General features: G+C 36.7%; 1 protein-coding gene across 1 annotated transcript in view; it reads right to left on the bottom strand.

Annotated features, from left to right (window-relative positions):
* Positions 1-6,442: 6,442 nt before the first annotated feature.
* Positions 6,443-13,862, bottom strand: part of LOC120630714 (peptide transporter family 1-like) — a 28,865-nt gene continuing 21,445 nt past the window's right edge. Inside the window, exons 13-14 of the mRNA XM_039900002.1 lie at positions 8,510-8,659; positions 6,443-6,735 (exon numbers count right to left, since the gene is read on the bottom strand). Of these exons, the coding sequence (XP_039755936.1) occupies positions 6,559-6,735; positions 8,510-8,659 (327 nt within the window). The 3' untranslated portion in view covers positions 6,443-6,558. The remainder of the gene's footprint in view (positions 6,736-8,509; positions 8,660-13,862) is intronic.

The raw sequence follows: 13,862 nt of genomic DNA, 5'->3' as shown, positions 1-13,862 counted from the left end.
TAATGTCGTTAATGGTGCTATGGCAAGAGAAACAACCAGCGCTTCTTAAACAGGAGAGTTCTTCCAACTATATTTTTAATTATTATAAATTCTACACATTAGCATTATTCATACATAATTATTTATTTTATAGTTTTGTTCCTCTTTCACACCTTAAATACTTAACCGATCATCATCAAGTTTTGCACACACATTGTCAGGGGTGCATAGCCTTTTAACCAGGTGAAATAATTAACAAAACCTTTATTTAATTTAATGAATCTTAGTAATTATCTGGACGAGAATTGAAACTTAAGTCAAGAAATTCTCAGAATCTCTCTAGGATATTTTTTTTGTCCTTCCCCGAGGCTTAGAGAGTACTTATAAGATACCTACTTTTCTAAGCCATAGGTGTCATTTTTGATTATCTCACTACAGATGATGATGAATACGGGCTACATATATTTTTCGGGCTTCTAGAAAGGGGTGAATAAAAACTTTTAATGTAAATAAAGTGTGTCAAGTTTATCCCGCAACTTAGTAGTATGAATACCAATGAACTAGACCAGGGCGATAGCATCTAAACACACGCAGAGTTTAGTATTCTCGCCGCCACTGAGAGCACCTGGGCTTTAATGCATAGCAAAATATATTGAGATTTTAATAATCCTTAAAAAGCATCTGCCCGGAAAGTAAAGTTTCTGGAAACAAGAGAGTACGTTATTACTGTCACACAAATATGCACAATATAATGCATGAAAAGACATTATAAACTATTTTTTTTGATAATTTATATATTTCTAGTGTTGCCCATGACCAAATTTTGAAGCGTGTGCCTATGCTCTATTACTCTCTGTCTAGATGCAAAATCAAGTTTATTGGTTGTTTTGTTAGGGCGTAAAGTAAGGGCAAACAAACAAACACACTTGCGCATTTATAATATAGTATGGATTACTTATATTCTACCCATATATTATCAGTTTTAGATAGGGTTAACGCTCGTTCAGCCTCACTGTTGTTAAGATTAATGACGTTGTCCGAACACATTAATCAATCAACAAATTGTCACGATGAAATTATCCCTAACCTGACAGCTAATTTGTCAGCGCCTCTACTTATTCTTTGTACAAAATATATTCGGTTTTTGCGCGTCAATATCTTTAATTGGTACTTTATCATCGTCCAGATATACTTCAACGGTACTTCATCCTGAGATGTTCTCCCTGAGATGGTATATATATATATATTTTTTATGTATATAATTTTTTCCGGCAACTTGGAATATTTCTGGACATTTTCGTTAGTCTACGAGCATAGGGACAAATTATGGATTTCTTTTGCGTAGATCAAACTTTTAAAAGTAGTGCTGTCCTTTTCAAAATAATTATCTTGGATAGCAACTACTATTTTAGAATTATTTATTTAATATAATAAACAGAATTATATAGCCGCTTCGTTTTTTATAAATCCTGTGGGAACAGATTGTTTTCCTGGGATAAAAAGTAGCCTATGTTACTCTCCCTTCTACTAACTCTCTGCTAAGAATCAAGTCGATTGGTTCGTAAGTTAGGGCGTAAAGTAAAGACCATTGACGCTCGTTCTATATCGGTATTAGACCAGAATTAACTTACCTCACATATTACCTTCAATTCTACTAACTTGTATGTCATATTTTACATGTAATGTACGCATCAAAAGTGAGTGTTTGAATGAAGAAATATTTGACTCTGACTTTGAATTAATCTGTAAATGTTCCATTCGTTACTAAATAATGAGCAAACTTTTTGAAAAAAAATCTGTTCTTTATTTAAAATTGATTTTTTAAACTATAGAAAGTTTGCTAAAAAAAAAATTCTTTTGATTATTTACTGATCGATTGAATTTAGCAAATGGAAGTCAATCATCCATTGAAGGGCGTCGTGGCTAAACGTCATTATATAATGCGGTGAAAATGCTTTTCTTTTTTGTAGACAGTAGATATAATTATACTGCAACATTGACGAAATGAAAAACGTAACATTTAATGTAAATATTATATGTTACTACATAATATATCTATTGAAATTATTTCTCTACAAAAAATATTATTTCAAAGTCCTAGATTAAATAACAGGTAAGACATATACCTACACAGTCACCAAAAAGCATGTAAAATAGACAAAACACCACCAAATTTATGTCTTGTACATTTAGCGATGAAAACCGATCTCTGTGAGGCAGCAATGCTGCAGAGAAAATGATGGGCTATTAATTTTTAGTTCAATTGATAAAAGTTGAGGGATATTGAAACCGTTTGAGAATTCAATACCTTTCAAGCCGCTTAGGTCAAATTGCAAAGTCAATGCTCTACTTTTGTTTAAGCCACTCATATATAAACACATATTGGGTTAGCGAACTGTTTTGGCTACCTTCCAAGCTTTTGTTGAGTATTAAACAAAATTCCAAATTTTAACAGAAAAATGCTTTTAACCTAAGTATATTTACTCTTATATTATTGTTATAAAAATTAAGCAAGCACTTACTTAAAAATACATCCTGCCGCGAACTTTTTGAATACAAGTACTTATTCAACATCTGAAGTTGATACCTTTCTGGTCTAGCGTTTAGCATATTGAACTATTAATATTATTATAACTACATATGTAAATGCCTCGTTGGTCTAGTGGTTATAAGGCTGTAGATCACGAAGTCCTGGGTTCGATCCCGGGCATAACCAATTAATAGTATTGGGTTTCTCAAAAGTCAAATTGGCGGTGATTCACCCCCGTGCCTCGGAAATCAGGTTATGCTGTCGGTCTTGCGCCTGATTTCTTTCCGGTCGTGTCGGATGTGACGTCACATAGGAACTAAATGAACAATTCTAAAAACAGTGGTCGTTATGCAAGGTAAATATTGTGAAAAGGACAGCACTACTTTTAGACCAGTATTAACTACCATTAAAATCTATAAGTACCTACTTCTAAAAGTTTGATCTATGTAAAAGGAATCATAGCATACATAATTTATCCCTATGCTTGTGGACTAACCAAAATGGCCAGAAAATTGTAAGTTGCCGGCCAAAATGATATATCAAAAGAAATATATCATCACAATGATAACTTATAACGATGAAGTTCCTTTGAAGAGGGATGTCTGGACTATGAGAGTGCACCTGTGTTTGCGTACACACATGTTCACTATAATATCTCCCGCACAGTTGAAAGATCTTTCTGGCGACTTGCCTCCGTGTCCGAAATCGGTCAGGTAAACTGTTATATAAAAGGCAACGAGGGCCTTGGTTTAATTCCCGGGTCGGACTCAAAATATCTTTTGCTAACATCCTTGTTCCTCAGAGAACAAGCCATCAGACCCGTAATTTTTTTTTATTTTTTATATATAGACAAGTGCTTGACTGCAATCACACCTAATGGAAAGTGATGATGCAGCCTAAGATGAAGCGCGCTTGCCTAGAAGATGCCTATTCACTCTTGATTTGACGGTACCCAGATTATAGGTATCGGGGAAGACGGAAGATGGGAGGGCATTCCAGGCCTTACAACAATTAACATTTCAACAACCGAATGGCGCAGTTCACTGCGCTTTGAGTCCAAGGCCGAGGTTTCAATTGCCACGGTTGGAAAATGTTTGTGCGATGAACATAAATGTTTTTCAGAGTCTGGGTGTTTATCTGTATATTATAAGTATTTATAAATGAATGAAATAATGAATATACTTTTATTGCACACCACAAAAGTACTTAAAAAAGAAAAGTATAACAAAACAACGTATACAATTTGGCGGCCTTATCGGCGATTTCTTCCAGGCAGCCAGTTAGGTAGTGCATATAAACATATACGCATAAAAAAATTGTGTATATTTATAGAAGTATTCATCAGCTATATAAGTACCTACCCTTATCACAAGCTATGCTTACTTTGGGGCTAGATGGCGATGTGTTTATTTTCGTAGTATATTTAATTATCATTTATTTATCCATATTAATGTTGTAAATGCAAATTTGTTATATATTTAATTTAAAAACGCACATAACTCCAAAAAAGTTGGATCGAACTCGGTCCCCCCGAAAAGCAAGTCGAAGCTCTACCCGCTAGCCTTTCACCGTTCTACGGATGCTTCTTGTTAACTATACCATATTTTTTTTGTAATTTTTTGTTTTTTTTCTATTGATTGGTAGACATTGGGCAGATAAACTGGGTCATTATTGTACGATGAAAAAGTCACCGTGTTTACATGTATATTGATTTACCTTAGAGAATCACCCACCGGTGTAACATAATGGAAAAATTCGGAAGATAAATTGAATACGATATTTCATACGTGTCTAACTAGCTATTTATCATGTGATGAGGCCCGCGGGATACGTGGTTGCACTTTGATCGCTAGCACTCGAAAACCTCCCTGGCGCAACGGTGAGGTGAATTCAAGTTGGAGGTCCCGGACTCGATTCCGGCAGGGGAAAATTGGGAATTTCTAACTTCTGAATTTTCGTTGGTCTGGTCTGGTGGAAGGCTTTGGCTGTGGCTAGTTACCAATCTAAAGGAAAAACGTGCCGCTAAGTGATATATGCCCGTTACACCGGCGAACAAGCAATGCCTAAGAAAGTGACGCCTACTTATAGAGGATTCCTAGGCATGTATTATATTGGTGAAACCAATCGATTTTCACTAGGCAACTCATATAATCTTTATATATATATTTCTTGTGTGCGTGTGTATGTCAATGAACTCATCCTGAACGGCTGCGTTTGGGTATGCGTTTGGGTGGCACCCTGGATTGTTTAGATTCACAAATCCGCCCGACAGATGGCGCTGGGGTCCGCTAGTAATATATAATATTATTTAAATTACCAAATTGCCTTTGCCGGAAATCGAACCCTGGGCCTCCAACTTAAAACTACAGCGCTCACCAACTAACTATATTTATTTGTACAGATATAGTTGAAAAATGCTTTCTGGCGCCGCCACTCCGATGTCATGACCTAGCAAAAGTTTCCCAGTTCTATGTTTGCCCAAGTAAAAGGAAACCTGTGTAACTTTGAAAACTCGACAAATGGATTGAGTTCTGCTTATGAATATAACTGGTATCCATCACAACTTCGCTTCTGATTTACACACAGGCGGCGTGCGTAGCGTTCTCGGTCAGGATATGCATTAAAAAAAATAGGTATTGAACATGCTCTTTTGATGTTACTGTATAATTTTGTTTGTGAGTAGGCACTCGTACCTAACCTGACATTGTTTTGTGATACCCATTTGGTATTATGTAGATCGCATCTCCAGTATAGTAAGCTCTGAGACGAACGACCAGCGAGTTTTTAAAAATGTCTGCCATTGCGGCAATTACATTAAATAATGTTTTTTAGTGTAAACAATAAACTAACATAGGTATTATTAAATAAATAAATAAATAAATATACTACGACACTACACACACCGCCATCTAGCCCCAAAGTAAGCGTAGCTTGTGTTATAGGTACTAAGTGACTGATGAATAATTTTATAAATAGTATACATAAATACTTATAAAATACAGATAATTACCCAGACACTGAAAAACATTCATTTTAATCACACAAATATTAGCCAGTTGTGGGAATCGAACCCACGGCCTTGGACTCAGAAAGCAGGGTCGCTGCCCACTGCGCCAATCGGCTATCAAATAATTATTCATAATTATATTGTAACTGCGACTGCGACTGCGACTGCGACTGCGACTGCGATTACATAGCATAAACGATGATTATGATGTTTTTCTCGCTCACTATTGCTTCTGCGTTGTTTGCTAGTGAAGTCATCGTGCAGACGATGGTCTGCATCGTACTTGTAACCTCTAGACAGGTAGTGGAACAACGCTATCGATGTAAACATGAGACCCGTGTATATGAACGACTGCGTTTTCTTTATGTCAAAATAGCATGATGGTCAGAATAGCATCCTTTATGTCAAAATAGCATGATGGAAAGTAAAAAAAAAAGTTTTGTAATATAAAATTATCGTTTACTTCCTTATAATTAACAAATATCACTTCTCACTGTCAATGTTCTAAGCAGTCTTCTGCCTGCTTCACTTGGTGGCACAACACTTCACTGTTGCTTCTACACTGCTTGCTAGTGACGTCATCGTCTGCATCGTACTTGTAACCTCTAGACAGGTAGTGGAACAACGCTATCGATGTGAACATGAGACCCGTGTATATGAACGACTGCGTTTTCTTTATGTCAAAATAGGATGATGAAAAGTAAAAAAAGTTATGTTACATGAAATTATCGTTTACTTCCTTATAATTAACAAATATCACTTCTCACTGTCAATGTTCTAAGCAGTCTTCTGCCTGCTTCACTTGGTGGCACAACACTTCACTGTTGCTTCTACACTGCTTGCTAGTGACGTCATCGTCTGCATCGTACTTGTAGCCTCGAGACAGGTAGTGGAACAACGCTATCGATGTGAACATGAGACCCGTGTATATGAACGACTGCGTTTTCTTTATGTCAAAATAGGATGATGAAAAGTAAAAAAAGTTATGTTACATGAAATTATCGTTTACTTCCTTATAATTAACAAATATCACTTCTCACTGTCAATGTTCTAAGCAGTCTTCTGCCTGCTTCACTTGGTGGTACAACACTTTACTGTTGCTTCTACACTGCTTGCTAGTGACGTCATCGTCTGCATCGTACTTGTAACCTCTAGACAGGTAGTGGAACAACGCTATCGATGTGAACATGAGACCCGTGTATATGAACGATTGCGTTTCCTGCAAAAAAAATTTTGTATGTAGTTTATTTTTATTTATTTATTTTATTTATACTCTTTATTTGCACACAAATAAAAATACAAAAAAAGAATAAAAGAAAACACAGACAGAAGAAGTATACAAAAGGCGGCCTTATCGCTTTGTAGCGATCTCTTCCAGGCAACCTTAGGATAAGGAAAACAAAAGGATAACATACTGCAGGTTGTGCATATTAAAAAAAAATACATACTAATAACTACATACTAATACTTAAACTAGATTACACAAATAAAATAATACATAATAAATTAAATATTAAAAAATAAAAAATAATAATAAACTAATATATACTATAACATATCATAAATACATTAACAACAGTAAATACTATTACAAGTCGTCTTCAATGCAAACTATAGTGGTTTTTTACAGCTTTCTTAAAAATACAAAGTGTCTTAGACTGCCTTGTCTATTGGGAACGCATTCCATAGCGCTATGGCTTGCACTGTAAACGAGTGCTCATAGAACTTAGTTCTATGAAAAGGCTACTGAAACTAGTTTGTACATAGGCTACTGAAACCTGACGCTGAAACCTGACGGTAAGCGCTGTGAATATAAGTAGAGCGGAACACTAAATCGCTTTCCGCTTCCGCTAGTCTAACCTAACCTATTAGGGCTATGAATACCATACTCCATAAAAGGTTAGACCGCTAGCATCGATTCCACCAGGTGAGATTGCAGTCAAAGGCTAACTTGTAGTGGAATAAAAATCTATTTAAAAAAAACCTGTAAGGTTTCGTTGGCTTTGTCATACCTCTGTATAACTATCCTTACTCAGTGCTTTAACACATCTTAAATTATCAACCTATTACCCACCACGGGGCACGGGCCTCGTCTCAGAATATATCTCGTTTATTATTATTATAGAGCTGGAACATCTGTCACCACCAATTCTCAGCCTGTTGCTGTAGACGAGGCGAATAAGGCAATATAACAGAGAGTGGACAGCAAAGTTCTGAGAGTTCTCCATACTGTTCTCAAAGGCGCGTGAAGTCCACCAATCTGCAATGCCAGTGTGGTGGGCTACCCGGAGGAGACCCGTGCCGTGTAGTGGGTTGATGATTATGAATGAAATTAACACTTGCTTTTAATTGGTTGCTGTTCTTATGTTTATGTTATGTCATGATCTGATTGGGTGTTAAATAAATTAAAAAAAAAGGAGTGTCCTCCGTGCTAATCGTACCATCTACTGAGATCACCAACTCATCTGCCAGTTTGTCTCATCTGTCTGTTTTAAGAAGCCTTTAGTCCAGCAGCGGACAGGCTATTTATTATTAATGATATCTGGAACACTTATTTTTGTAACTATATGAGTAAAGACTAAAGTCTTCGAACAGTGCGTGTTGCCAGTGATGACTTACGGATCCGAAACGTGGTCGCTTACTATGGTCCTCATAAGAAGGCTCAGAGTCACTCAGCGGGCGATGGAGAGAGCTATGAGATCCGTAAAAGAACTAGAGTTACCGGCATAGCTCAGCGAGTCGCAAAGCTAAAGTGGCAATGTGCAGGGCACATAGCTCGGGGAACCGATGGATGGAATGGCGACCTCGCACCTGTAAACGCAACGTAGGTCGCCCCCAAACGAGATGGACAGATGACATCAGGCGAGTCGCTGGGAGCCGCTGGAGACAAGCGGCCTAGGACCGTGGATTGTGGAGCTCCCTACAAAAGACCTATGTCCAGCAGTGGACATCAATTGGTTGAATTGATGATTGAGACTACTAGGACTACATACCTGTTGAAAGCTAACGAAGACTCGCGTCACAATAATGATGATGACATTGCCCGCCGCCTCTGTGAGCAGCCACACGGCAGTCATGACGGCTTTCATGCTGCTTGGTGCCTCCTTGAAGGCAAATTCGTTACCCGTCACCGCGAACAACACCTTGAGAAACAAAAACATGAAGATTTTTGTTTTAACTTAAGCAATTAAGCTAAGCGGCGAAGCTAGTGGTTAAGACATCGGCTTCACTTCGTACACAAAATTCAAAAAATTCAAAATTAAAAATTCATTTATTTCAAGTAGGCCTAATACAAGCACTTTTGAAACGTCAAGTCTGTCCGTGTGTAGTGACTCTACCACCGGTTCGGAAGGCAGATTCTACCGAGAAGAAGCCGGCAAGAAACTCAGCAGTTGCTCTTTTCCAACATCAAAAATTTACATTTTTATATTTTAACATTCATTTTTCTATCTTGTGAGAGATGAAAGCGGAGCCGGATGCTTCCAAGCAACCTTGTCATTAAGAAACTCATCAATTGAATAATAACCTCGCTGTAATAAATGTGTTTTAACACATTCTTTAAACTTATGGATTGGTAGGTCCAAAATTACCTTAGGAATCATATTATAAAAGCGTATACTCAATCCCACAAATGACTTCTGCACCTTTCGCAGACGATATACAGATGTCACTAATTTATGACCATTTCTTGTAAGTCGACTGTTTATATCCACTTTTTGTTTATAAAGACTAATATGTTGTCTTACAAATACTATAATGTTATAAATGTATTGTGAGGCTACCGTAAGTATACCAATTTCTTTAAATTTTTCACGGAGGGATTCACGTGATTTAAGTTTATATATTGACCGTACAGCTCTTTTCTGCAATATGAATATAGTTTCAATATCAGCAGCTTTGCCCTATAATAAGATCCCGTAAGACATCACACTATGAAAGTACGCGAAGTAAACAAGTCTTGCTGTTTCTACGTCAGTAATCTGTCTAATTTTCCTGACGGCGTAGGCAGCCGAGCTTAGTTTGCCTGCTAGTGTATCTATATGGGTACCCCACTGAAGCTTACAATCCAAGGTCATGCCCAGAAAAACTGTGGAATCTTCCATTTTTAGTGATTCTCCATTTATTATTATATTTTTATTAACTTTCTTTACATTTGGTAAAATAAATTCCACACACTTAGTTTTTTTTGCATTTAAAAGTAAATTATTGACAGTAAACCAGTGCGACACATGCGACATAGCACGGCTTACATCGTCAGAGTTGTCTCTACCTCTATCAGTTTTAAAAATTACAGATGTATCATCAGCAAACAGTACAATGTCACAGGTTTCACTGACATGGTGTGGTAGATCATTTATATACACCAAAAATAGAAAGGGACCCAAGATTGAACCCTGTGGGACACCCATTGACGTAGCCGACCCCTGCGACTTAATGTCTTTTATGCAAACCCTTTGGGTTCTGTCACTGAGATAAGAGGCAACCAAATTTAGTGCAACGTTTTTGATACCATAATGGGCTAGTTTAAGAAGCAAGGTTTTATGATCGACACAATCGAATGCTTTGGATAGATCACAAAAAACACCAATGGCATTCTGCGAACGTTCCCAGGCATCGTACACATGTTTTAAAAGTTTAGCGCCTGCATCCGTGGTGCTACGACCTTTAGTAAAACCGTACTGCTCCGGATGTAGTAAGTTATTTACATTGAAGTGATTCAAAAGTTGATTTAATATAATTTTTTCAAAGACCTTACTAAGAGCTGGTAAGATTGAAATGGGTCTGTAATTGTTAATGTCGTTTTTATTGCCAGATTTAAATAGAGGTATAAGTTTACTATGTTTCATTAAATTTGGAAAAGTAGAGGTACTTTTCCAAATCAACACATTCATTAAAAAGTATGGCTAAGTAAGGGGCAATAACGTCTATAATGTTAGATATTACCATTACAGACATACCCCATAAATCACCGGTTTTTTTCTGTTTCAACAACTTAAAATTCTTTATTATATCATATGCAGATATATGTTTAAAATTAAATAAAACGTTGCACTCATTAACGTTGTTCCTCAATAAACTCTGAGCTGCAGTAGGTGAAGAATTAAGTGAATCAGTCAACAAAATAGGAACACTCTGAAAAAAGTTTTCAAAGGTACTTGCAACCTCACTGTCAGCGGTAACTTTATTATCATTAATAATTAATTCAAAGTTTACGTTGCGAGATTTAGCTTTCCCAGTTTCATTATTAACAATTTTCCAGGTTATTTGTACTTTGTTATCCGATTTTATGATTTGATCCTTAATGTATAGCGACTTAGCATGAAAGCAAACGTTCTTAAACGTTTTAGAGTAAATTTTTAGGTGTTGTAATAATGAAAGCTGGAGTATGGTTATATTGTTTTTCACTATAGAGCTCATACAAATTATCTCTACTTTTGTATATCCCAATAGTTGCCCAATCGCTAAACTTTATTTTTTTATTGAAATCTATATGTTTGAAATTGAATATTTTGTTAAATTCATTTTCTATAATATTAAAGAGCGTACCATAAATGCTGTCAGGATGACCGTTCTTAAAGACAAGGGCAGGAATTTTGGATGATATTTCACCTTTGAATCGCGTCAATTTGCTCTTAGTTATCGGCCTACACTTGACGATATGTTTATCTTTGTTTATATTATTCAAAACAGTAATTTGTTGGCCACAATGATCTTAAGTTGGTTATTATCGATTTACCTAAGATATCACAGTTGAGAAAAATATTATCTAAACACGATGCTGAGGTTGCTGTGATTCTAGTAGGTTCACTAAAAGCATAATTTAAATTAAAACATTTAAATAAGTTTAGCAACCTAGTCGTAGTTGCATTACTAAGTAAAATATCAACATTAAAATCCCCGCATACTATTGCTTTTTTTGTGGATACAGACAATCGCTTAAGCACATCTTCCATTACATCCTCAAAAAGGCTAAAATCACCTGAGGGGGGACGATATACACACACTATTATAAATCGCTCCAGCTCCACACAAGATAGTTCTACAGTGCGTTCAACAGAAAGACTAACTATGTCTTGTCTTTCGCTCCTTACAAGTTATATTATTGTGTACAAAAATCAAGGACCCACCGTGAATTGCAGTCCTTCTGAAGAACACACTTGACATTTTTTACTATATATTTTTTACACGCCTCTAACTTCTCTGTGTTATGTGCGTTTTAAATAATTAAAATATCACTTGCTTCAACGGTAAAGGAAAACATCGTAAGGAAACCTACATTCCAGGTTCTCCATAATGTTCTCAAAGGTGCGTGAAGTCCACCAATCTGCACTAGGCCACCGTGATGGACTACGGCCTAAACCCTTCTCATTGTGGGAGGAGACCCGTGCCATGTTGTGGGCCGGTAGTGGGATATGATGATGATGACAAATAAAATTAACACTTGCTTTAACGCTAAGTGTGCTCAAGAACTATTCGATCTTGTTCCCTCTCCACCGTTTTACCATCGCTGTGGTTTACCGCAAGACACCGAGCTGGTTTTTATCCCTAAAATGTCTACATCCCAAAAACTCGCACAAAGAGATTTGTATCTACGGTTTGATTACTTATAGGCATGGCTGCAGATTGGGACGCCTTTCTGCATTTTAAGTTTCCTAATTGGTATTTCTGCAACAAAAGTGAATATTCATCTTCTAGGCAAACGGGTGATCACAAAATCACTTTCTCCCTTTCATTCACTTCCTTTCCTTCACATTTTTCCCTTCTTATTTTGAGAGAAGACCTTTAGCCCTGTATAATGAAGCCGCATTTTATTAATACTTTGTCCCGAAAATTTTCTTCACGCCTGGTGACCCAAGAGCTGGCGCTTATTTAGCCTAATATCAAGTCTAGCAATTCTAAGGGGCAATATCACCAGCATTTTGGGTACCATGACCATAAGTGAACAGTTAGACGGCTTATATTTTTTTTTTAAATATAAATGAAAGTAGTTGTAAAAGTAGGTTAGGTCTGTTTGTAAATATTAAGATTTTTAAACATTGCAATTAATAAAGAGTATATACGAGTAATACATGGATTTATTTTAATTATTAAAGCCTCTTCGGTGATGCTGTATTAATCTATATTACACGTAGAGCTACGAGTTACGTGAAAAAAGATACCCAACGGGAATAAATGTTACCTGTCATTCCAATGAACACCTGCAACGCAATAAATGCAGTCGAACATATTTCAAGAGAATAGCGAGACGGAAAATAGGATTACTGAAACAGCTAGTGAAGGAAATGCAGGGAATAGAGAAATAAAGTAAAATGTAGTTTTAGCATATACGCTTAGATCCAGCCATCTCTCATAAATCAAAAAAGGTTGAATGAACACCTTCCTGTACGGATCGGGATAGAGGGTAAGCACTGGATATGCAGATAAATAAATAAATAAATATACTACGACACTACACACATCGCCCCAAAGTAAGCGTAGCTTGTGTTATGGGTACTAAGATCACTGATGAATATTTTTATGAATTATATATACATAAATACTTAGAAAATACATATAAACACCCAGACACTGAAAAACACTTAATGCTCATCACACAAACATTTTCCAGTTGTGGGAATCGAACTCACGGCCTTGGACTCAGAAAGCAGGGTCGCTGCCCACTGCGCCAGTCGGCCGTCTCCAGATGATATAAAATGAAGAAAATCTCCAGTACGAGTTATAAATACTTAAGGGTAAACTTTTTATAACTCTTATTATGCCTAACCTTAAGTTTTTTTTAGCTCTTACAGTAGATTTTCCTAATTTTATATCATCTGCATACCCTCTATGCACGCCACTGAGCGTAGCTATGTAGATTTGTTTATATTGTCCCTTTACATAACACCTGATATATAAGTGTAAATCCCTCAAATAAGGAACTTCTTATTTAAGTTAAAGTCAGGAGTTTAAGAATTTATTTATTCCTTAGTCGAATCAATATAAAATATTAATAACAAAGCTATCATTGGTTGTATTCCAACTAATAAACGAGCACTTGTTTGAAGAATGTAGACTCTATTTTCTCTATTAGGTGTGGTCCGACCGCCGGCGATGAACGGGAGACGAGTAGAACTAGAAACTATTAACGAGTTAGCGATCAACGGGCCGCGAGTGTGTAGTTTAGATAGTTTTGTCACCGGGCTATAAGCGAGTGTGCAAGTGCGACGAGCGATTACTCGCGCCATTCATACTTTGCTATCCATACGTCTACTTACAATGCCACACTGTAAATAAATGATCATGCGTGCGAGCATCGCTGAACGAGTATTGCTGAGCGAGCTATTGCTGAAAGCTCGTCGCTCAACG

Source organism: Pararge aegeria, chromosome 16 (genome assembly GCF_905163445.1).
Source record: "Pararge aegeria chromosome 16, ilParAegt1.1, whole genome shotgun sequence".
NCBI classification, from domain to species: Eukaryota; Metazoa; Arthropoda; class Insecta; order Lepidoptera; family Nymphalidae; genus Pararge; species Pararge aegeria.
This window is presented reverse-complemented; position numbering and strand designations above follow the sequence as displayed.